This window comes from Centropristis striata, chromosome 18 (genome assembly GCF_030273125.1).
Source record: "Centropristis striata isolate RG_2023a ecotype Rhode Island chromosome 18, C.striata_1.0, whole genome shotgun sequence".
Lineage (NCBI taxonomy): Eukaryota > Metazoa > Chordata > Actinopteri > Perciformes > Serranidae > Centropristis > Centropristis striata.
This window is the reverse complement of record NC_081534.1, coordinates 13,028,231-13,054,265: the sequence shown is the minus strand read 5'-3', so window position 1 is coordinate 13,054,265 and position 26,035 is coordinate 13,028,231. Positions and strand designations below refer to the sequence as shown.

At 41.0% G+C, this 26,035-nt stretch overlaps 1 protein-coding gene across 1 annotated transcript in view; it reads right to left on the bottom strand.

Moving 5' to 3' along the window:
• Nucleotides 1–26,035, bottom strand: part of nbas (NBAS subunit of NRZ tethering complex) — a 216,237-nt gene that overhangs the window by 146,038 nt on the left and 44,164 nt on the right. Inside the window, exons 20-26 of the mRNA XM_059355813.1 lie at nucleotides 22,613–22,717; nucleotides 22,081–22,217; nucleotides 16,372–16,458; nucleotides 14,514–14,667; nucleotides 8,704–8,889; nucleotides 5,948–6,121; nucleotides 5,473–5,606 (exon numbers count right to left, since the gene is read on the bottom strand). Coding sequence (XP_059211796.1) covers nucleotides 5,473–5,606; nucleotides 5,948–6,121; nucleotides 8,704–8,889; nucleotides 14,514–14,667; nucleotides 16,372–16,458; nucleotides 22,081–22,217; nucleotides 22,613–22,717 — 977 coding nt within the window. The remainder of the gene's footprint in view (nucleotides 1–5,472; nucleotides 5,607–5,947; nucleotides 6,122–8,703; nucleotides 8,890–14,513; nucleotides 14,668–16,371; nucleotides 16,459–22,080; nucleotides 22,218–22,612; nucleotides 22,718–26,035) is intronic.

The following is a 26,035-nucleotide window of genomic DNA, read 5'->3' as shown; positions in this document are numbered from 1 at the left end:
TGACCAGCAGGGGAGACTCCACTAGTTGCAGAAAGGAGTCAGTTTGTATTTAAATCAATAAGAAAATGACCCTACTTCTCACTTAATGCATTTCCTCATTAAACATTTTCCTGATGAGTTTATGGTCGGTCACCGTTTGGTCACTTACAAAAACTCTTGTTTAGAATTAATTTGGAGTAAAAGGCTAAAAAATAGTACTAGCGTAAGCTGATGACTTGAGGCTAATACATACTAAGCAAGAACAGAGAAATTTGTAAGTTTTCTCGAGGTGGCAAGAACAAGAACAAAGTTAGTTCTAGACAGGACATTTTATACCTCACGAGAAACTCAAGTGCAGAACTCCTGGAAAGTCCTCATAGGGCCCTCCTACTGCAGCACACAACAAATTTAAATTTCTGACCAATCACACAATAGTTGTTGGACACCACACATGAAAAAGGTCTGCCGAGGTGATGTGTGAAGAGCAGAGAAGTTTGTTTTTTCTTCCAGGGCTGCAAGAAAAGAATGACATTTTTTTTGCAGCCCTGGGAGAGATTAGACATTTTTCTGTTCTTGTGGAGTATGTATTAGCCTTTAGCGTCATTCTAACATGCGCTAGTGTGTAAGATTGTGACAGCCAAAATGCCAATCTAGAGGCTACAAAACCAGAGTCAACAAACCCATGGGTGACATCACAATTACATACATTTTATACATTCTATAGCTAAAATTATTTTTACAGCTGCCCCTATCAATAGCAGTACATTGCTTAGCAATCATGACAGTACTCCTGCCTGCTTCTCCAAACTGGGGGCGTATTGATTACCCTTTACTGTAGGTGATACACTGATTTTAGATAAGTAACTCATACAACCCCGCTTCAAAAAAAATCACGAACTATCCTTTAAAACTGTCCCACAAAAATGTATTTTTCAAAATCAAGTGTGTGCAAACCCATGCAGCCTGTGTGGTTATTTATGCTAGTACACTGTACACAGAGTTCTGGATGTGTGGGTGTGAGTGTGGCCTACCACTGAGAGGCTGTACTGATTCCCCACTAAAAATAAAACCCCACGATGCTTTGCCTTGAGGCAAAGGATTCTGGGTCAGCCTGGCCTGTCCCTCACTAGAGTACTGACCCTGATGAAACAACCTTGTGTGTGTGCGTCAGTGTGTGCGTGTCAGGAAGTGAGTCTGTTTTTGTGAGGTCCCTATCTCTCTGTTTTCACACACACAAAATATTGACCTCTCAATGCATTTCTCCTTCTGCGCTAAACATCTCTGCTGCTCGACCTCCCGCCCTTCCTCCTTTTAATATCCTTTTCTCCCTCATTCTATTTCTCTCCCTCCTTCGCCATCTAATCCCCTGCCCATTTCCTGCATTTCACCACTCTCTTAGGGTGAATGCCCATCACATTCTTCTGAGCAGACTTAGACCTAATTAAGCTGTCTCACAAAAAAAGGGGGGAAAAAATCAGAAAATTGGGTTGAAACTACTAAGTCATGGTTTCTCTCCTAGCTCGCAAATCTGTAATATTCTACGCTGGGATGGCAATTTTGGAGATTAGTAAGTCAGAGAAATCACTCCTGGGAGAAATGTGAAGCTGAAGGCATTGCATATACAGCAGAGCCTTGCAGCATTGCTAATCCAAACACTGCAGAAAAGGGAAGCCTGTCTGGGAAAGTGAAATGCTTAGTGTGAAATGTGCGGATTCAGAAAGAAACATGTACGAGTATTATATACACTTAAATATTTGTACAGTAAGACCCTGTTTTGAGTAGTTAATAAGCTCAATAGCTAAAGTATTAATATGCTATTAAAAGAATACATCTTAATAGCTTTAATAATAACTTTAATTTTGGTTCTGTTTTCGGTGGCAAAACCAGTTCAACTGTGACTTAAGAAATATAACAGGATGTGTCTGAAAATGCCACATCTGTTTCTGTAAATGTGTTCAGTGAGATAAATTAAACCTCCCTTTGTTGAATTGAATCAGATCACTGAAAACATTTTACCACATTTCACACCTCTGCTCTTATGACTTCTCTTCCAATTTTGTCACCTGGAAGCTCTTTATCTATCTGAACACTGATGCATTCTGCTTCTATATACGTAATGATGCAGAGTCCAAACTATTGTGGAATCAGGGTTGTATTTCTTTGGTAGAAAGTACTTCTGAAGGAAAACTTTTAACAGCGAGATATTTGGATTATTTAGAGTGACGGGGACATTGTTTCTGTAGGTGGATCACGCAGCTGAGATTGCAAACTTTTCAAGTGCAAAAAACAAAAATCCATTCACCTCCACTGTCTTGGAGAGGCATCAAAACTCTTTGTGACATCTCTTAACCTGAACAAATAACACTGCATTGCTATAGATGTGAAAAAAATCTAGCAACAACAAGAATCAACACATTTCACCTCACTATCTGGCAAATAAAACATAACTATTGCTAATTTATAACAGCACCTATTACCTAGTCAAACTCTACAGACAGCAAAATGATCAGTGTTGCTGCTAATAGATGTGTGAGGTGATTAGCTGCCTGTCAGTGTTAGGTAGCGAGGCAAAACAGCTTTCCAGCACATTATCGGAAAAAGTAAATGTTCTTTCCTCTTTCATCTACAGATGGCTGAAAGCAGCAGTGAGCAGGCAGTAAGGTGTCAGGCTACTTCTCTCCACAGATTGTCATGTAGTTGACAATGTTATACATTTGTGTATAATAATGCATCATTTTAATAATGTGCTTTAATAGAGTCATTTGTTTAAGAGAGCAGCTTTCTGAGTACCTTTGCAGAGTCATCGGTGCAAAATCAGTGCACAAGCTACCAGTGGTGGAATGTAACTAAGTACATTTACTCAAATATGTTGACTTTACTTGAGTATTTCAATTTTATGAAACTTTATACCTCTACTTCACTACATTTAGAGGCAAATATTATATATTTTACTCCACTACATTTAGCTGACAGCTTTATTTAGTCAAATTTTATCATGAAAACACGATCAATTTAAAGTGATTAGACTTTTATTTTTAATTAAACCTCATATCAGTATATTCAGTAGTTAAAATTAGCCCTATCTTTACAAAATTAAAGCACTGCTTACATAAATGCATCAATAATCTAATAATATATTTAGAATATATATAACAATCTGAGTGAGGCCATTCTGCATAACGAGTACTTTTGCCTTTGATACTTTAAATAAATTTTGATGCTGATAGTTTTGTACTTTTACTTAATGCAGGACTTTTACTTGTAGTGGAGTAATTTCACAGTGTGGTATTAGTACTTACTTACTTACTTACTGAACAATACAACACTGCAAGCCATGCAGAACAGGTCTATTTTCTTTCCAGCTCAAAAATGCTGTTTCTGCCTCCATATGGGTAATCTGTGAACTTTTCCCCTTTGAAATCTTTAGAAAATCCCATATTGGTCGGACAGTAACAATAATACATCTTGGTGGAGAGTTTCCCTACTCTCAAAAAAGTAAACAATAATATCTTGTTTCATTGCAGTCATCCCCTGCTGCGAGTGTGCTGTGGAAGAGCATAAAATCACTGCACAGACCACCACGGCACAGCCATGTGAGGCCGCTGAAAAGGGCAAAAAGATTCCGTTGTTGAAAAGTATGGTTGCTTCACTGCAGCCAACTGTCAAGGGAAAAAAAACAAAGCACTCCTTATAGTAGGAGTAATTCAATTTTCCAATTAAGGTGCACACAGGAAGGATAATCCATCCAAGAATGAGTCATTTTAATTCATTTAAAGTACTTAGACACTCTACAGGTCCATTTTATCAACAATTTCCTCTTTTGTACTCTTGCTTTTTACTTCTCTGTCTTTTATTACTGTATCACTCACCTTCCTTCAACTGCACTGCATACGCACACAGCCTCGTGGGAGACTTAAAGGACGGGCCCTCTTGCCATATGAAATAAAATGTGTTACAAAAGAGGTGGGGGGGAGGGAGAGGGAGGAGAGACAGCAATAGGAGGAGGTAGGAAATATTGTATAGACTGTAGCTTGGCTAACTGATGGCTCCTTGGAGTCAGAGTTAAGCATGAAAGAGAGAGAGAAAAAGAGGAGGAAAAGAAAAGGTGTGAAGGGAGGGAGGCAGAAACAGAGGTGGTAGTTAGGCTTATTGATGGGTCCTAGGAGGGAGGCGAGAGGGTGGAATAAAGGGAAGAGGTGGGAGGACATGTATTCCTGTGTATGAGGCAACGCTTTACCATCTTTATATCACGGTTTGCATTAACCCCTCATCATTCTGCACCTTTTTATTGAGAATTGGGGGTTGTGGGCAGTGGATCTTTAGGGGGGGATAGCAGGTCAACTGTAGATGTCACATAGAAGTGGTGTACATCATCTGAAGCTGGAACCTGAAGATTAATTTGAGATGCAGCTGTGTGTCAAAATTTTGAAATGTTGCAAAAATGTAAAATACAGACATTACCATCAACTGGTTAAGAGCTCGGTTGCATAAACATACTTTCGTCAGAAGATGGCAGTGTAATGTATTGCTGTAGGCTAATCCATCAGTAAAAAGTAGAAAAATAGTGTGCCAGAAAGAAAACAGTAGAAGAGATATTGCAATAAAGAAAACAGTAAAAGAAGAGATTTGAGCACAATAATTTTTTTTTTTTTTAAAAGAGGTCACTAATCTGGCAATTTTGGAAAATGTTCTTAAGGAACTAGATTAAATTGGGTAATTTATAATCGTTCTGTCATGTCAGCTCGTGTTGATCGGCAGATCGGAAGCAGCTGATCAGTCATGCGAGTTAAATGTTCGCTACGTCGTATCTTAGAAAAAGCTTTTCCATCCAATGTAGCGCATTAACTAAGACAAAAAACACCTCAAGCAAGCGTAAAAAAAACCCTTCATGCGCTTTTTCGAAATTTTTTATCGAATTTCTGTGTTTCCATCAAGCTCTTTTCATGTGAATCTTCAGAATGCGTATAGAAATTTGTTGATGGAAATGCAACTGATGTAGTTGTTGCAGCAATTTTTGGGTTGATACCATTTGTTACACTGAACTAGGCAATTATTTAAAATTAGAGAAAGGATAAAAACAGTCCGAAACTCTCCAGAATATAACATCAATACACCAAGACCTTTGGAAAACACAGAAAAACCAATGCTGTGATTTGGTTTAAAAAATTTCAGACATTTCCAGAATGATGAGCACTGCTGAGAATATTATATAACCCTGTCAGATTTTTTAGTCTTTTGCATGTTATTTCACCCCCTTCCTGACATGATATAATAACATGGTTGGTACAAATGGACTCAGGTCTTCTAGTTTCATATTATGATATCAGTATCTTCTCTATAGCCTTAAAATTAAGCACATTACAGCCTCTGAAAGAAAACAAAACTGCACAAAAACAATCAGAAGTTCTGCCGGCGGGTCAGTGAAACTCCAATCGGTTAAATAAATCAGTTTGTGTGTAAATATGCATGGCTTCATGAGTGTGTGCGTCTGACCCGTAGCCCCTCTGTGGCAGACATTCCAGGATGTCATAACAGAGGCCGAGCTGGTCATCTCTCTCACAGCTGTAGATGCACTCCAGAGCAACCGCCATCAGCTGGTCCGGGTCCCCGATGATCTTCTGCTGGCACTGGAGGAGAGGAGAGGAGAGGAGAGGAAAGGTTAGTGTGTGTGTACCGAGGCGTGACCGACCCTGTAGTCTTTCCACACACACACACATACTGAGGCACTGTATCAATTTGAGTATTTTCTTCCCCCCTGTGTTTGTGTGTATGCGGCGCATGTTTTCTAATAGCCAGGAGACATGTCCTTGGCTGTGCCCTTATGGGGTCATAAATATAACATTTACAGCGCAGGGGTACGACACCGGCCCTGACATGGCACAAACAGCCAGAGACGCAGTGTGTGCGCGTGTTGCGGTTACCCAAGTGTGACGCCCCGACACCTGTGTTTGTGTGTTGGGATACTTGCGTCAGGTTTGGAGTGCTGGAAGATGATGAGGGGCAGGGCGAGGTCTCGCTGGGACAGGCTGACCAGGAACTCTCTGAGCAGACACTTAGCAGCGCCCTCTTTCTGTCCTTCACATCGGTGCAGGAACGGCACCATCCACTGAAAGGTGTCCTTCACATATCGCTCGGTGCTGGACTGGTGATAGAAAGATTTATTTTTTTGTTTATTCGTTTTTGTTTGCAAATGACAGCAGTTCAAACAGCAAGACATTGTCACGCCGGGATTCCACTGGATGCGTAACGACTCCGGCAGGGGTCTGTCCGCAACGGCTGCGTATCTACGCAGTCCATCAACACCAACCGGATCCGTCTGTGTCGGAGCTGTTGCGGACAGCAGAGTCCCGAGGACGCACGAGATCTCGCGAATTCACGCCTAATCAATTGATATAACTGGAAGATAATCAACATCTCCTCGTTAATGACTGGAGACAAATCCAGCAACTCCGTCTTAACGAGCGCTAACGAGGTCGACCGCTTGTTAACGAGCCGGCCAACCTCGTTAGCGAACCCGAGGTATTTTATTTTGAAAATATACCGGTGTTTTATTTTGTGTCTGTGCAAGATTTCCTGTCCCGAACGATCTGTTCTGTGCTGAATTTATGCGTCGTGCTCCGTCGTCCGACAAAAATAGAAGCTCTGTGCAAGTGTTGCGAGGGCTGTCGGATGGCCCTGCGTTGTCGGACTCATTACGCAGCGGATCTGCAGTCAGTGGAATCTCACACATTGATTATAATGGGTGCGTAACGGCTCCGACGACGGATCTGCAGCCGTTACGCATCCAGTGGAATCCAGGCGTCACATGGAACAGAGCAAACTTTTTCTCCCTTTTCCCCCTCTGATCCTCCAACCAAATAAGTCCAAGAAAAAACATGCTGAAATTATAAACACAAGATGAAAATAAAGCAAAAATAGATACATTCAAAATAATAATAATAAAAATAAAATAAAAATAAACAAGTCAATAAATAAAAAGTAGTATTGACAACAATAAGACCCTGAATATGGTATACAGTATGGCCTTATGTATATATAGTTTAAATTTACAAAACAAAAGTTATTTAGTTTGAACCTCCTAAAACCCACCTAACCAGGTAGGTTAAGGGGTAGGGGAAGGGTTAGGATTCAACAAAAAAAGGAGAAATTCTAAATCATAATTACAATCTGTTATCTGGTTTGAGACGGTTAAAATGTAATTAATAAACTCTGTCCTAATTTAGAAAATCTGTTTAAACTAGGCTACACTTGAACTCAAGCATAGCTGGTGCAACGCAATCAGTTCTCTGAGTGACATAAGTGAGACACTGTTTTACATGTATTTGTAAGAGTGTTATGGGTTTTAAGTATCCTCAGTGCAGCTAGGCTAGCCAGTTTCTATTATGTTTTAGCTAAAATTAGCAAGCCATCTTTCAGGTATCAAGTTAGCCGGAAATTATAAATAAATTAATGTTATGCATTTCTGTCACAGAGAAATAAATTATTTCTTGTTCGCCTACTGTTTTTAGATTTATGTTTTTGGAATAATGCAAATTACTTAAGACTGCATTTATATCAAATTGCGCCATGCAATTAAACCTGAACTATAATAGCTTGAGCATGTGGGCTGTGCTGTGATGTGAGAGGATGCAAGTTTGTGCAGGGCATCGCACCCACCTAGCGACAGCTCTGACTCAGGAAACACAGATAAGAGAGCATCCACAGGAGAAATTAGATTTAAAAAAATATTCAGATACTAAATGCAAACTTGCACACCCACGCACAACCATTTTACTTTGCTGTACTGTGTCTCTGATAAAGAAAGACATCAGACGCAGGCAAAGAGGGAGATTTCATCTAGGCGAGTTTGGTAAACATTCTCACACGCACACGCACACGCACACACACACACACACACACACACACACACACACACACACAGAGCACCCAAAGGGAGTACCAGTCAAACAGCATGTGTTAGTGCAGTCAACAACATTTGCTGGCTGCATGCCTGTATGGCAGATCCTACTGGCAGTGGTCCTCACAGGCTAAAGCTGGCACTTATTAGCTACAATTTAGAGGACAGCTCATATTATGTACTCCAAGGGGACTTGTAACTGTAGTACCTGCTGCAGACTTTCATAGCTTTCTCACTGCTGCTGCAGTGTCAACTGTCAGGGATTTCAGGAATTAAATGAACTGATTTACTGTGAGATCGGAATCGATGGAAAAAAAAAATGTAATTATGCATTTTTTTCTATTTACTCTGTTGCCTCTTCAAGGTCCAATTAGCATACATCACATTTCTTTCATGGAACAATAAATAATTAAAATAAGTATACTATGAAACTTGGAAATGGAAGGCAAGCTTTCTTATTTTTTGCTCACAATGAACGCCCCGCACACTGTGAAACAGACAAAACAGCATGCTGGGAAATGTACTTTTAACATCGTGGAAAGTGGGGTGAGCAATATTTTTGTCAGCGGAGACTGCTTGTAACAAAAAAAAATTACATAAATGTATTCTTTTCCAAATGGGGTTTGGTCAGAACTGTAAAACTACTTTCAAATAAATGTTTCAATGAATGCAAAAATTCAAAAGACTAAAAATGGCAATACAAAATCTCCATGGCCTCATGTTTTCATAGTGTAGAGAGAGATTTTAAAAGATCCTTCATCTCTACATCTCATTGGTTCAGATAATGCCTCTCAGTGAAAATGTAAAATGTAAATTAGGCCACTTACATTTTTCATGAGCAGGCGGAGCTTGTCAATGTCAGTTAGCTGCTGCAGATCTTTAAGTGTCAGACTCAATTCACAGGATGTCTCATACACGAGCGTTTCCATGGTGACCAAGTCATCGCACAGGAGCTCCAGCCCGGGGATCTCCCGCTCCTTCGCCAGACGCACCAGCGACAGGGCGCAGTCCACCTGACGGACACAAAGAAATTACAATGAGGAAGAAAAAAATAACAATAACATGGAAAGAATACATCATTCACATAGTTCAGATTTTATCACAAGGTAGTTTTGTCTTATGAAATGTTTTTGTTATCTATGACATGATAACACCATGCAATTAGTGAGTAAAGAGTAGCTTTATGTGAATCACAAGAGTCTAAGGTCGTGGTAATAATTCTGTGAGGCCAAAATGTTTCTGATATACGACACTGTTACATGATAGATAAAGCAATGTATTGGTCAAATTTAAAATTGTGGCGTGATTGTGATGATGGCTCTAGATAAACAAAGATCATGAATGTGCACAAATAAATGTATTGAAATCTATGCAACTGTCAAGACGTGAATGTCTGTACCAACATGTATTGCCAATCTATTTTGGAGATGTAGACCTGCTGGTAGATTAAAAAAGCAGTGTGTAGGATTAGTGGTCCTCTTCCACAGAGTCCGCCACGTTGCACCGCCAAATTCCTACGGTAGCCCAGAAGGGATGAACCAAACACTGGTTATAGAGAGGGCCTTTCTATGTTTTTATGTAACCTGAAAGCCAATGAAGATTTGTAGGAGGATTTTTTTAGGGCAATGATGTCATTAAATACGACAACAGACTTTTGAAGCATTACTTAAAAAATCATTGCAATCTTCTAATGTGAAACAAATTATATTTTTGCCCCTTTCAGATTGAATTTTCGCAAAAGTCCCGCTAAAGTGCCGTAACGAGCACTGCCGATATTTCACTTTAGGACATTCATACTGATTCCACAACGGCGTAATATTGGCCTCCGTTCACACAGAATAATTTTCAAACAATAATGGAGCAAGAACTCCCCATGGTGTTGTTTCTCACTTTAGAAATTCTACACACTTAACGGAACGTTGTTCTGCATTTTTCCGAACGTGATTCTATTACTGTCGGACTCAAGTGAGAGATGTGTTTCTGATGATACGGTCCACTTCTCATATTACCCTAATGTTGCCAATGTGTGTACCTATTTTCCCACTTGCCAGCTCCAGCTGGTCACATTGATCCCACCTAGAACAGTCTCGTCAATTTAACGCCTCTAAAGGCCGTACAGAGTAGGGGTGTGCCATATCTATCGTTCACGATTATACCGGTATATTTTTTTAATGGGTTAAAAAAAACCATATCATGATATTGGCAACATTCCTACTTCTTGACGTAGTGGTGTAAGGGTTTCCCATTAACTACCTAGACTGTGGCGGCCCGCCGTAATCTTATGTGGTGCGCTAACGTCACATTTCAAGCTACTGAAAGTATATCTACACTATTATATCAAATAATATTATATAAATAATATCAAAATAATGTCATTTTGCGTTGTGTTGCCGTTATTCAGCAGAGTGTCTGCCACCCGTCAGACAGTCAAACCCCGACCCACCTCTCCGCCCTCCTCCGAGACATGCGCGCGCATTCACACACTTACACATACGCGCTGAATATACCAAGCTGCCCTCCCCACTGCGCTTCAAAACAAGCACCTACCTATCTGTAATGTACCAGTCCAGTCCCCACATCATCTGTGTGTGTGTGTGTGTGTGTGTGTGTGTGTGTGTGTGTGTGTGTGTGTGTGTGTCTGTGTGTCTGTGTGCCCGCAAGGCGAACTAAATACTATCTACCTGTCCGGGCCTGTTACAGGTCCAAACGGTTCGAACACACTGTTGCATTATGCCGTGGTTAGCTGCGAGCTAACAATTAGCTAACAATTAACGTTTTGTTCACAAAAAGCTACTATTACTTCCAGTCGCTAAACAAATGCAGCTTTCAAAATAAGAGCAAAGAATCCACCACAGAATTTACAAGAAGACTGTCAAAATAAGATGCCTTAAATAAAACATACAAGAACCCTTACTCTTCTTTACAATAATGAATTAAAAAAGGTAATGATTAAGATCAGTGCATATGATGGAATAGTGGCATTAGAATGTGTGAGAGGCCACCAAATTTGGGCTTTTATGAAAAAAATTCTCCAGGACCCCCCTAGCCAGCTATTTTTCAACATTGTCTCGCTACTTCATGTCCTAGTGGAAAGCCTTGTTGACTGTGAAAAATGATATGTGAGGTGTTTGCTCACATTAAGCTCTCACAGTGGATGAGATTGATCACATTGTACTATAAAATGTACAAAATGTTCTCCCGGGGCCCCCCTGAACCCCCTAGGTGGTTATTTTTATTACTTGCTAACACGAAGAGTCAAGAGTACATTTTTTGTATTTGGCAACTGTTGAGATTTGCAATTTCCACTACATTTAGATTTATGATTGATTTTTATTTTGTTGTACATTTTTATTTATTCATACAGACTAAAAAATCATTTTCTACATATTTTTCAGTATTTTTTAATATCGTCAAGAATATCGTTATCGCAAAAATACTCTGAAATATCATGATAATCTTTTAGGGCCATATCGCCCACCCCTAGTACAGAGCCAGGATCACTTGGTCCCACCATTACGTCCCTGGCATGTTCAGATTATAGGTGAAATGTCACAGTGGTGTCAATATGGCTGCTTGAAACAGAAGTCTGAAAGGGGCTTTAATCTCTTGAATTGTATTTCTATGCACATGTACTTGTATCTTGTTTCATGTATCTTTCCGCCTTGTTAAAATGCAGTTAACTCAGCTGTGCAGCAGGTGAATACTGTTTAGAGCAGGGTGCCATGTCATTGAAAAACTGCTGCTGAGGTCACTGAACTGGGACGTGAACAAAAACAACAATATCCAACTAATCCGAAACTAAATAACACCAGTCAGTCATTGCTAATATCCAATCATTAGTCTTTGGACAATAAAACAGGGAAGATTTGGGCTTCCTGCTACTCGGATCGATAGAATTCCATCCAGAAGAGCAACCAGTCGATATCCGACCACCTATACGCTGGCAGCGCGCCCAGGCAATCGATGCTCAGCCACCTGTGGATGCTAGCAAATCAATAGCAGATGCCGCTGGGTCCTGTAGTGATGATTGCTTTCTCTCCACCTTTTAGAGAAGGAGAGCCCTTTGGCACAGCGGTTAGCGCAGCATCTTGATTGTGCACGAGCGCACGCACACACGCATGCGGGGTCTGCAACCTTGTCATCTTCAGCTGATCTCAACACATTTCTTGCTGAATAAATAATTGCACGCCTTCATTTGTGAAACACTGCACACGCGCGGAACGAGAGAAAACCCAAATCACCTTGAGTCAGAGCCTGAGCAATTAGATACAACAAGAGAGAGAAGTCTATTGATCTAACTGTGAGTAAAGATCCTCCCCGTTCCCTGCGCCCCTCCCTCCTACTCTCTTCCCCTGCTCTCCAGAGATACATTCCCCAGCTAACCACAGACAATTCAGATGTTAAAATCTCACACTTTTTAATTACACCCTCATCTCCATGCCCCCTCCCCTCACCATTCTCCAAGCCGTGTAACACAACCAGTGCCCTCTGTCTCACACTCTCTGCACCATCTCCGTCTCGCCACCCCGACACATTTCACCCACTCTTCTGTTTCATTTTCCGACTCAATTTGATCCTCCTTTGTCTCTCCCCGCTGTCCTATATCGGCCCTTTCTTTCAAACATCATTTTCACATTTTCTCCTCAGCTCTGCTCGCTTTTTTTTTTCCTCCTCCTCTCGCTCTTCCCACCTCTTGCAAGGACTCTGTAACTATAACTGGCCTCTATTTGAACTCCAAGTCTGGCCCTTTTGCCTTGACTGTATACCTGTCTCCCCTTTTCTGTCTGCTTTCCAAAGCCACCCTCTCATTTTGTGTCATTTTGTTGCCAACAGTGTTCCAAACAACACTTGTCTTTAATAACCTTTATTTCTACCCTTTTACACCCTTATAACCAGTGATTTTCGTCCCCAGAGACAGCTCTTTCCATGAGATTGCTTTCCCTTTTTACCTCAACATCTGTTCGTCCTGTCCCCCCCTTTTTCTGTGTTTGTAATACACTCTAGCCTAAATAGGGATGTTGCATTGGCCCAGCATTTATCTCTTTTTTTCTTTCTTTTGGTTGCATTCTTGCTTCTTCTAACCAATCCCCATCTCCCTTTGAGTCATCTTGTCAATCTTCCCATTCAGCGCCCCACTTCCTGCGGCTCTGTGACTGGTTTAAAACACTCCCAGCTTCCTCTGATGTGGCTCCTTTTAATCAAACCCCATTTTCCTCCATTAAAACGCTCTCCCAAGCATAAACACGGCCAGATGAGGGATGGGAGGAGGGCGCAAACAAGAGAGAACAAATGAGATGAAAAAGGAAGGAGGGCAGGAAGGAGGGAGAAAAGCTCAGTAGAGCTGTTGAAATGTCTCACTCTGTTGTGTCTATGTGAGTGTGAGAAAGTGTGTGAAAAAGAGACAAGAGACGTGAGAGTTTGGGACGTTCCCAAGAGACTCCTGGAGCAATGTGTGAGAGAGCAAAAGGAGATGAGGTCAAATTAGGGGAGAGAATGAAAGAGAGAGCTGGTGTGATTCCTCGAGATTAACAAAGACTTCCTTTTACATTCAGTCTCTCTGTCTGTCTCTATGGGTGGATGATGAAAGGCACGATTTCCCAGTTGTCTTCAAAAATGAGCAATGGACCCCCAAATCCCTTCTCCTCCACCCTCCTTAGACCCAGTGAGAGGGATGAAATGGAGAAATGAGGGGGAAAGATATGACTGCACCCTAGTTAGTCCTTTCACAAAGACAAAGAGAGCGCCGTGACAACCTTGATCCATCACTGTGAAGGAGGTAAAGAGGGGATGGAGCTGCCATGTGGATAGTGTGGGTGGAGAGAGTGGGCAGCTCCAGCGGTTACATCCCATTACTCCACTAAACAAGTCCTATCAAGTCCTATTTTTCAGTTACAGCAACAGAACACAGATGACAGAAGCTTTGGTTACTCTTCATTAGAAGTCCATATGGCAAATATGATAATGACTGCCACAGATAGGATCAAAGTGACCTTGACTGATGGAGGTTGGCAACATGTCTTCTGCAGACTGAATCCAAGCTTGGCACATGTTTCTGCCTCAATCATCTAAAAGAGCGTGCACCACCAATTAACTTCACAATTGCCAGTTGTCCATTCATTCCTTACTGCTCCCTTTTTGCTGTAAAGTGCAATCAAGAAGGAACCTGAAAATGAACCTTGGCAGACTGTGAAAAATGTTTCGACCCAATGGAGAACCTTCTGCAAGTTGGAGCTGATTTTGATCATGAATAAGGGACAAATAAAACGATGGCAGGGTGAAAAATCCTTCTATGAAAAATGGAGTCTGATTAAACCCAACACCCTACTTTGGTAAAGCGTCTTTGTGGCCATGTAAATTCATTCATTCATTCTCCTTAAATGTTTAAGGAGCTGATCTCAGCTGACATTGGGCGAGAGGCGGGGTACACCTGGACAGGTCTCCAGACAATCACAGGGCTACCACATAGAGACAGACAAACATTCACGCTCTCATTCACTCCAATTTAGAGTCACCAATTAAACCTAAGCTTTCTTTGGACTGTGGGAGGAAGTCACAGACATGCAAACTGCAAGCTGCAAGTCAGCCTTGTCTCATTTTTTTAACAAGTGGGAACCTGCATGCCATCAAGTGTTCGTACCTGTCTGGAGCAGGAGTCGATGTCCTGAGCTCTGCTTTGGTACCAGTCGGTCAGCAGCTCGATGGGGGGTGTAGCTGTGCGGAACCTCAGCAGATCTGGAGCCCCCTCGTACAGGAAGCTGTCGTCATCAAACAAGTTCTGGTCCAGCATTGCTCTGAAGAAGACAGGGAGGGAAAGTGAATTAGATGTAGGGGGGACCTCATAGTCTAAAAAATTAAAGGCAAAACATAGGGCCTTTAGCATGCATTCTTTCTAATAGCCAGCAGGAAGAAAAAAAAGAAGTCAAATTCTTTACTTGACAAGTTGCTACCATGGGGCACTGTGTACATTTAAATAGCCGTGAACTCTTTTTGGGTTTTTTCCATGTTTTCATTGTTTAGAACTTTGAACCTTTCACAGTCTTTTACTAAAGGACACACTAAGAAGTAGACTGTTCCTTTTTTATCTGGCAAATCCTTTTTTTTTTTTAGTTTTTGCTTGCCAAAATTAGCATCCTGTTGAATATCACAGTTAGCTTACTATCTAATGCTAACCATAGCTGGTAACTTAGCCTCTTTCCCCCCAGCTCCACCTTCTTGATCAAATATTCTCTTCTGGCTCTAAAAAAGCCAGATGACAGCCACCAAAATGCCAAATTTTACACTTCAAAGGGGTCACAAGCAAACCAGTGGTTGATGTCACAGTGACTACATCCATTTCTCTTATACAGTCTTTGGATAGATGCATTGTGAGTGTATATTTCATCTATCTATTTCTAGTGAAGTAGAAATGGTACTAACAGGAGACAATGGAAAGTAAAGGTCAAATCTGGGGAATTTTTCCTTATCATGAATAAAACCTATGAATGTAATGAACATATCCTACTAAGAGGTATTGTCAATGTAGCCAAAGTCTGATATTTATAATTCCTTTATGCCATAGAGCTCTATTTTTGTACCAAATCTATTAAAAGCACATCAATGAGCCTCACTGCTGAAGTGGGCAACATGTGTCTTCATTACCATGATGTTCATGGGCACTGTAGTTTATTTTGAGTCGCTCCCACGTGGACTGTCCTGCTGCTGTAAATACATTTTGCATTTAAAAATGAAACTAATGTATTCATGATCCGTTATAAAAGACTTCTGTGTTGAGTAGCAGCCAATGGGCTTGAGGTTGAGAGCCACTAACAGGATAGGGAAGGCGGAGAGTATTGAGAGGCAGACTACTACAGTGTCTTCTCATGGGATTTGCTGAGAATAATAAAAAAAATTGAATATCACCACCCTCACCCTTTCAGGAGGAGGATACAGGGTAAGAGCGAGAAGGGAGAAGAGAGGAAACATAAACAGAAGAAAGGAAAATACGCAGAATGAGGATAAAACATGGCAAAAAAGGGAAGCGTGGGTGTCATAAACACAGTACTAAACATTGCTGCCATCACACAATCACAGTATCAAAATTTTACCCTGCAATCCCCGGCCAAGTGTACCACAATAGCCAAGTGATAATATGACTCTACACCAAAGAGCAATAAAAAAAGAGCTTGCTAAATGAAATTGTAAATGAAGCTGGCCTCCCGACTGAAGCAAGCAAATGGCACAAATTGGCTGTGGAACAAGATTTGGTATTAGTTTGTTATGGTTCTGTTTCACATTTAGATAATAGGATGTCATGTTTTGTTTCCCATAATGATGCCAGCACAAGCATCTGGCCTGTATGGAGCATGGATTTTAACAATTCTACGCTGCAAGAGGCTTTGTCATCATGGGTATGAAGAGATTTTACGATGCTATCAGTAGATTTAAGAATTGGTTTATTATAACGCTTAATGTACAAAGTGATGACATTTACGTCAGAGTTGATGTCGACTGTTTACCTGCACTCCTCTGCCTCGCACCAGTCCATCTCTCTGTGTCTCCGCTCGTCCCATGGAATCAGCACCAACTCGCCTTCGTCATCCATGCTGAAAGAGTAGAAAGAGAGAAATGAGTAAAAAAGACAGAAAAAGGCAAAAGGCAGAATAAGACATAGAAGAGGAGAGATACTAAATTAGAGGAAGAAGAGTCAGTTTAAGCAGCAGTCGGAGAGAGAAATGAAGCCAATGCAGAAGTCCCTTAAACCTGCATTTTTTCTAATGGCCAGCAAGGGGCGACTCCACTGGTTGGAAAAAGAAGTCAGATTGTCTAAGAGAAAACAAACCTACTTCTCACTTGATTTATTACCCCAGTCAATATTTTCCTAACGACTTTATGGTCTCAATCCCTAATGTCAAGTCTTCTTCAATCCATCATGATTTTCACTTTGTAAATTATGGTCCCATGTAGAGTAAAATAGATGATAAAGCAGGGTACGTTTGAAGAAAATGCCTACTTTGTGATTGAGAAGTCGTAGTAATGCATATACACAGCACCAGTATATTTAAAAAGCTTTGAACATGTTTTTCGTTGTTGGCCATTATTTCATCTTTCACCTTTCACAGTGGCCCTCATTTATCAAACGAGCGTACGTCAGAAAGTGTGCGTAAAGTGGGCGTAAGATGATTTCTACGCAAGCCTCGGCATTTATCAATTTGGACGTGAGCGGACGGTACGATCAGATCTCACGTCTGCTCTCAGCTCCTGTACGCAAATATGAGTCAGCGTGAAGTCGACACGTCTGAGTCGGAGAATTGATCTTAGACTATAGTATCGATGCCTGGAGCTGATAAAACTCTGTGGTGTTTTGATTTTTAATAGTGACAAAGCAAAACATGTTTAGACTACATAATTTATCATTAAAACATAATCCAAAAATAAATAAACCCTGCGATCGTGAAATTCTTTAAGCAGAATACCAGCCGAGGACATTAAATGTTGTTGTCTTCTGCTGTTTACTGTTATCCAGCTCCGACACCGGAGCGTCAGCGTCTCTTTTACCAGCGGGGCTGCCCGAATAGAAACATTTCCAATCAGCGCCGTCACACGCTCCTCTGACTAGGACATCATTATTAGTAAATGTAAAGAGGTGAATAATATCTCTCCATCATAATAATAGCAATATTCGGATATTACATACATTATTAGGCTTTATATATCACCATGTAATTACTCAAACCTCGCCGGGAGTTTAATGGTCCGCTACTCTGCTGACAGCACCACTGATTTCCTTCTTTTTCACTTTTTATGCTGCCAAACAAAAGTTTGTTGTGTTGCTGCTGTTGGACGTCAGCGTTTCACTTTCTGACTGAGAAATTCCTCTTCTTTTAGAATTAAAACTTACTTTAAAACATTGTTGCTGAAAACTTCTAAGTCCGTGCTCCAAATGTAAAATATTCACTGGACTTGTTTGAGTTACTAACTATAAGTACTTTTATTTCATAAACCTCCGTCGCTGCGTATTTCTGTAATAGGCCTATGTCTATATTGCCCCTATTGTTAATTGTAACGGTGCACTTTGCTAATAAAGCTGACTTTAGAGGGTGAAAAAATCCTCCTTTTGGCCGCATTGCGCCCTTCGGTCTTCTGAATCGGGTATATATTAGGGCGTGGTATTTAAATGACGCTTGTTTCGAGCCGCCACATTTGTCAACAGCCGATCATTCTCACGCTGTGATTGGCGAGATACGATCGTTTGATAAATCACACGTGGACCCTGTCGTAAGACGAAATATACACTCAGATCTGCGCTCGTTTCTACGCTCGCTTGATAAATGAGGGCCAGTGTGTTTTCACTTCATGGAGGTAAATTGTAACATTAAGGTCACCTAAACAACTTGTTTTAAGGATTCAATTGTACAAAAAGACACCTTTAGGGTTCGGCTGTTTATTTTTTCCAGTCAGTATGTTTTGTTTTAAAGCTGTTAAGCCCCAAAACCTTCCAAGCTCTACCCTCTTGTCCAAATATGGTCACTTTTGGCTGCCAAAAAAACAAGATTGTAACAGCAAAAAATGCCAATCTAAAGGCTCCAAAGCTGTAGTTCACAACCCAGTGGGTGACATCACGATGTCTATGGGAAAAACATGCTTTAGAACAAATACCAGAACAATGATCGATGACTAGCCGGGAGTGAAAAAATAAACCCCCCCATCAGCCTACAGTGGCACCTGATAAATCAGCAAAGCCATTTAATGTCTCAAACTAAACATGGTCATAAACTACAGGCGGCAACATATTGGAAATGGAAACAGCTGAGCATAATAAGGAAAAAAAAAAAAAAAAGCACAGCCATAAACAATTCAAAGAACTTTGGAAAAGAGTTGTGCCTCTGTAGTAAATAGCCAGGACTTGTATTTTCGAAACGCCATGTTGGTACTAAGCTTTACTTCTTCCTGGTCTCCTTGAGTGTGACAGGTCTGAGAAAGATAAATAGGGAACACACAAGAAAAGAAACCAAAGTGAAGAATGACTCTGTAACCTCCCATGTCAGCGTTGACAAGACTTAGACACACAGACACACAGGAACAGAAGTATATGAATGCATGCACTCATGCTGAGACGTTGGGGTGAACAGAAGTTGTTTTATATCTTATTCTAGGATTAATGCATTTTTTCTTGTTATCTATTTGTCTGTGGACAGAAAAATATGTACTGTGGTTGTAAAACTCAAGGAGATAGCACGGGCTACAAATCATCTATAGCTTTGGTGCAGTTAAAGGCCGAGTGCACACACGCTGCGGCAGTTTTTTAAACACGGCCATAAATTCTATCCAATCACAAAATACATAAGATGTGTCCGAGCAGCAGATGTGATTTATGTCGACGCACAAAAAGTAGGAAGATTTTTACCAACACTCCGGCACAAGTTCATCCATTCAGATTGGAGTTTTACCGCCGAGATGACAGAGATCGAGAAGTCTCAGTTCTTTCCCTAAAAAGCCCACAGAAAGTGAGCCTCTTTCTGTTTTTTTCTGTCATTCCCCAACTCCCGGTCCTCTTTCCTCATTAAAGACAGCCAGGTTAGAGGGTGGAGAGTAAATATTGGTGTGAGAGCTCGGATATCGATGGGAGGAATGAATTATTCTGCGCCTGCTCCCCCTAATCTACTTCACGTCAGCCTGAGAGAGGCAGGGAAGCGGGTCGGGAGGAAAATGAAGATGCAAAGCAAACTTAAAGCTGGTGTTTTTAGTTTATTTTTATTTCCACCAGCCAACCCTTCAAGCTAGGGGCAAAGTTTCCAACTAAATATCCCTATTCTACATTCTTCCAGGCATCCCCCCTCCCTTGCAGTCTTGATCAATATTACAGGAGGATATTTTCCCCTTTCAGTGAAGCAAGACTTTAGTATATAGCGACGGAGCTCCAAACAGATGGCGTGAGCTGACTCCGTCTGCTGCAGTGGAGGAGCGACGCGCTGTTGGGAGGAGCAGTTGGTGCTCACAGGCTGGGGAAAATAGGAAACTGCCCCACAGCGGCAGAGCCATGATGGATGCTCACTGCAGAGCCACAGCCACCTGACCTCCATACAAACTCAGACATGGCTAATAAAAGGGAGCAGTGGTGGTGGCGTGTGTGTATGGCTGGAAGCTAGAAGAACAATAATTTCTATACATTTATATAGTGTGTAGCTGCAGGGGACTCAGGCCATGTGTTTCTTTTATACAAATGTATATGCGGTGTATGAATAAAATAAATACTGCCACAGAGAATATAGGAAAAGTTGAAAATGGAAGAAGGGGAAAAGGTGAGAGAAAGAAGTAAAAGCGAGTTAGAGGAAACAAAAAGGCAAAATGGATGGCCGGCTGCACTCATCAGTAAATCCAGTCTGTCACCTCTATTAGTGAACCATAAAGGGGTGAGGAATGACTGCTTCTCCTCCAAAACACTCCTCCATCATCCCCTTTTTCCTACTCTTATATCCGACTCCTTCCCCTTCAGTTTTCCTCCAATCCCAAAGCAGAAACTGAAAGATGAAAACTACAACAAAAGCAGGCGGACAAGTGCAACCACTGCTGCAACTTAGTATTGTATTTTAAAGTGTTAGAATTTTGTTTGCATGTAAATTTAGAAGTGGCAATTAAGTTTTATTTCCTTTTATGTCATTGCTGTGTTTGCAAATGTCAGGCCTTAAGCTGTGGCTCCGTGTGTGCGCGCGTGTGCGCTTCGGTAATGTGAGAAAGATTCCTGCTGTGTGACTTTGGGAACAAAGAAGAAGAAATGAGAAAGACCTCCAAGTGCGTGCTCCCACAGAGGTGTGATTCCAGATTTAGGTGACTTTAATTTGAAATGTAGTGAGACGTGCGACTCGAGCATTCCAGAGAGGTTTAAATGTTCATGTTCAGGCATCACAGAGGGGACACGTCCCCGAGGTAATGCATATATTGTTATACGGCAGCTTCTTTGTTTGAGAAGTGAATTGTTGTAAAATAAGGGAATTAAGAAGAAATACGTTTTTCAGTTGGGCTTTTTTTAAATGTTCCATTTTAATTCTTAGCTTTCTGAAACAGCTTTTAAGCTGCACTCAGGCATTTATTTCTTTAAAAAATAAGTATTCACCAGTGTTTTGTTTTTTTAATGGAATCGTCAGCCTTGGCAAAAAGCAGTGACGTAGGTTACAACAGAAAGCTATGAACATTAGCACTAGCTGAGTCAACATTAGCTGTACTAAGTATGGAAATCACGGCACAGAATGTACTGCAGTGGATGCCACGTGAGTTTTGGATCTGAAAGTCACACAATAACACAAGGTTGGAGCAGCCACTCGGTAAAATTGTTGTTTTTGTCAATGGAGTCTGGTGGCTTTGAAACAAGCATAGATTCGGCTTCCGTTCCCCTTCGAAAAGGGCTGAATGGCAACAACGTAAAGGGGTGAAAATATTTTTAATAAGTGTACACTTGAAGGGATTTTTTTTAGGTGATCCTTTTTTAGGTGTACAAAATAGTTTTTTTCCCCTTCCACAGAAGTAGATATCATTCTCTCCAAAGCTGCCAGATTCCTTGAAAAAACAACCCAATATACATCACAAAACACAGGAGTTGTTGGTCCACTGATGCTAGTTAGTTTGTGTTATTTTGTGAGACTGAATCTGAACTAACGTGGCATCCTAAATGGCCCAGTATTGTACAAAGTAAGATTTCCATATCTTTTTTTTATTCATAAATGCCACTACAGCTGCAATGACAGTGCAGATACACCAAGAGTGCAGACAAGGCTATTTTCAGGAAGGGGTCTTAAAGAGACAAGACCTTGAAAATAATGTATTTTTTTAACATTAAAGCTTGTAAACATGTTCTACTAGAAACCCAAAATCAGGATATTTTTGGTTCCAAAGTGAAATGTAAATTACAATGATATGAGAACACTGGAATGGATAAATAAATAAAAGGTTCTTTGCAATTCAAACATAAATCGCCCTCTTGTCAGTAAAAATACACAAGGTGCAATTTAAAAAAACATTTTCTTGTCATGTTTTTTCTTTACTCCCACAGGATTGAATTCAACTGGAAAATCTCCCTGAAATTGCACCCTCTGTAACAGAAAGACAGGAAGGCACCACTTTACATTTGCTTTGAGCCTTAACTGACGAGACAAAAATATGATTTCTAGTTATAGGTAGCATTTAAACTAATGGAGACCTTAATGACGTGTGTGCCTTTGTGTGCGTCTCACCAGGCTTCAGGCAGCAGGATAGTGTACTCGTGTGGAGAGGTGGTTTCTGGGAAGTTGTGGAGGATAGCTAGCCGATGCTGGAGGAGTTCAGCTCCGTGGTACGTGAACAGGATGTCCAAAGCCTGAACGTTACTCTCCTGTGGGAGATGATCCAAAAAAAACGGGAAATCATTTAACTTAATCATTTTTAAAATGCACAAAGTGGAAAAAGCATAACATTTATGACAATTGAAATGTAATTGTTTGGCACAAATCAGCAAAATCTAATGCAATATATGAAGAATAAACAGATCTGAAACTCTTACAGGAATACAAAGACACTCAAATAAACTAATACAGCCTAACACAATCGTCCTGCAATAAATCCTCCCTTTAATGAAAGTTATAGTTAGGATTTATTGCAGGACTGCATTTGTTTTATGAGTGTGTATCACATTAGTGCCAAATGGAGATGCAGAGAGCGAGGACAACTGTATTAAGTGAGATAACTAGCAAGACGCTTTGGGAAAAAAAACACAGAAACTGATGTTACCCTGGCGTAGTTTCTTGCTGACAAAACGATATTTTGACTGCGGAACTTCTTGAAGAACTCTGCATCATATTTCTGCTCGGCTGCGTGAGGACCGCCAAGTATCTCCTGGAGAGTGTAAAGCAAGAGAGAGAGAGAGAGAGACAGAGAGAGAGGAAGGAAGAAAGACAGAGAGAGAGCAGAAGAAGAATTGAGGAAAACGACTGTACTGTGGTTCATAAAAAGACATTTGTGAAGCAGAGGGTTATCTTTCCAGAGAAAATAGTGTGAGTGGGTAGAAAGTCAAACTAAAGATGAGAGGGAAGAGAGCGAGCAGAGGATGTGACTGCAGATGAATGCACAGAGACAAAGTCAACAGAGATGCTATTTAACTTTCGAGCATACAGCTGTCTTGTCCTTTTAGTAGAAACCATGTGAGGAAGGTATGAGAGTAGAAGTGTGCGCACACGCGGATGTCAGGAGAAGGCGTTTGTTGTCCTGGCCTTTGGCTAAGAGGGATTTATGTGTGTCTGTGTGTGTAGCATCCTCTATGCAAGGGTGTGTGTGTGTGTGTGTGTGTCTGATGGATAGCCTTTGAATGGGCCGTATGCAGACAGAGCCAGCCCAAGTCGGGATGATAAAAACCCTAATATCATATTCATAGACAGCCAGAGAAAATGGATTGGGGCAAAAGGAATCTGACGAGTGCTGCAGTTACCATGACAATGTCCGAATAAAGAGAGAGACGTCATTCTGTCTGAGTTGAATATGTAGCAGGGTAAAAATCTCATCTCTCCTCTCCTGCATGGGAGAAAGTCTGTTCGTCTGTGATTTATTGTAGATGAAAAGGCCGTGTGTGTGTGTGTGTGTACATTATTCATCATAAATCATGGAATCTACAGTGTTAAGTGCTTACAAGTGTCCAAGTTCCACTTTAAGCGTGTATCTATCTATGCGGCTCTAATGCATATAATATACTAAAGGCCTTAAGCATTAGAGTAAAACCATATTTTCTTTTGTCGAATTTGTCTCTCAGCAGGCAACCAAATCCTCTATTGTTCTATTCACGTACTTGAAATGCGTCTCACATAAATATCTTCTCCAACTTTTCAATATTTCTAAAGAGATTAGTGGGGTTAAGAGAGAGTCTCAATAAAAGGCAGATGAGAAAAGCCGCTGTGCTTTGGAGGGATTGGATATGAAGGAGAAAGCATTAGCTTGCCAACGGGAAAGCAACTTGGCAATGAAGAATGTTTCACAAAAAAAGTGTTTTACACAAACATGTAAATAAACATGTAATATACATATATATATTTTAGTGATCTACATACTTTAATAGTGGTTAACAGTAATGTTCTTCAAACACACTCTCCTTCCTATTTGTTCTGATGGAAGCTAGCCTAAATCTCCTGAGCTCACTTTTCATAATGAGAAATGAGTCCAGAAAACATTCATTCAGACTCCACCGAGCCTGCTGGCTCCACGCTGGACCAATCAACACAACATTAGAAGCAGTTTCAATCATTATTAATAATTATGATGATTTGTTTTGGATGCTTTAATGATGACAAAGTAGCAGTGTATTTTTCAAGGTGAGGTGGTGCACTATTTTCTGTCACTGGTTAAAAGCTGATCCAATCATTTACTTTCTCAACCAGTTGATCCTTCACATGAGTGAAGGGAAGTGTTGTGGGCCGTCATAGGGCTGACAACCGACAACCTTCTGGTGTAACACCGTGTTTACACAGGAGATGTTTCCGTAAGTCTGATGGAATGGATATGCTTTCATTTGAATCATTCACATTTAATTTGCATGCATTAATCACTTTGTATTACCACATATTAGCACTGAAATATAAAAACTGACACCTTCTCCGGCTTTCCCGGTAGCCTTTAACAGTCTGTGGATTGATTGCAATGTAAAGGAGTCGGGCGTTGTTTTTAGGAAAATCCAAAGGATGTGCCTTGTCTCTCTTCAGCTCCCCTACAGCACCAACAGTTAACAACAGCATTAGCTTGCTTGCTAACGCAGATGAACTGTTAGCTAGCTAATGTATCAAAATAATGTCTTGAGTGGATAACGTCAGCTAATTCAGACAGACTTGCGTGGATGATCTGGCTGGTAATTCAGATAGCTTGCCACTTGCAAATTATCAGTTAACGATACAAAGCAATAATAGACAGATCCATGCAGCATAGCTGAGTTACAGCTAGCTGGGTAGGCTTGGCTTGTTTGCTAGCTTATGTTATCAGGAGAGTAATACTATCCAATGCTTCCCACATTTTATTTTTTAAGAGAGTCTGGTGCTCTCCCAGGAGAAAATTTTGTACATTTATAAGTAAAATGCATCAATCTTGTGCACTTTGAGAGCTAAATGAGTGCAAACTCCTCACATAAAATTTTTCAGTCGGGAGATAGCATATTTTAGAATCTTGGTTATCCTACTGTGTAATTTTTAATTGCCGTCAACATGCTTTCCACTAGGACATGGAGTAGCCAGCGAGTGTGGAAAAATAGCTAGCTAATGAACGGCATAATGCAGCAGTGTGTTTGGACCTCTGACTGGAAAGACAGGTTAATAGTATTTAGTTCGGCACCCGCACACGCATATGGAGCGATCATGTGGGGGCGGGACTGATACAGACAGGTAGGCACGTTTCTATATCATGTTGTGAAGCGGAGAAGTGGGGAGGGCAGCTCGGTAAATTCAGTGCGCGTGTCAGTGTGTGAATGCGCGCGCATGTCTCGGAGGAGGACGGAGAAGTGAGGGTCAGTGTTTTGACTGACTGACGGGTGACAGACACCCTGCTGAGCAAAGGCAACACAACGCAAAATAACGTTATATTATGAATCGTGCAAAAATACTTTCAGTGGCTTGAAATGTGACTGCGGGCCGCCAGACTCTAGGTAATTGATGGGAAACCCTGCTATATGACTGGATAGCTGTGGAGCTTGCCAAATGATTTGACTAGCTAACGTCAACCATGATACTAATATATATGTATTAAGGCAAATTGTGTTCATTTTAATCAACAATATTGACATAACGGTAAAAAGTTCACTGTTTTGGCCTCCACCCTGGCTACTCCCTCGCGCCTTCACGAGCAACAGGAAGCTGACTGCAGTTTACTGAATGGCCACTAGTGTCATTATTAACAAGGACTTTCTGAAAAGAATTGACAGAGTGCCTTTAAGGTCTATTTTCCTCCCTTTTACACATGTAACTGCAGTGTAGCTGTGGCTGAACGGATCCAGTGACAGAGGACTGAAGCTGCTGCTGACAGGCTGCAGTGTAGACCGAGTGTTTAAGCAATCTCTGAAATAATGCTGAAACTTTCGTTTCCCAGTTGAGAGGACTGGCAGACTTTTACACTTGTCAATTTGATGGTTCATTATTGTTATCTGGAGCTGAAATAAGCAGTAGATTAATTGAACAGTCAATTGAC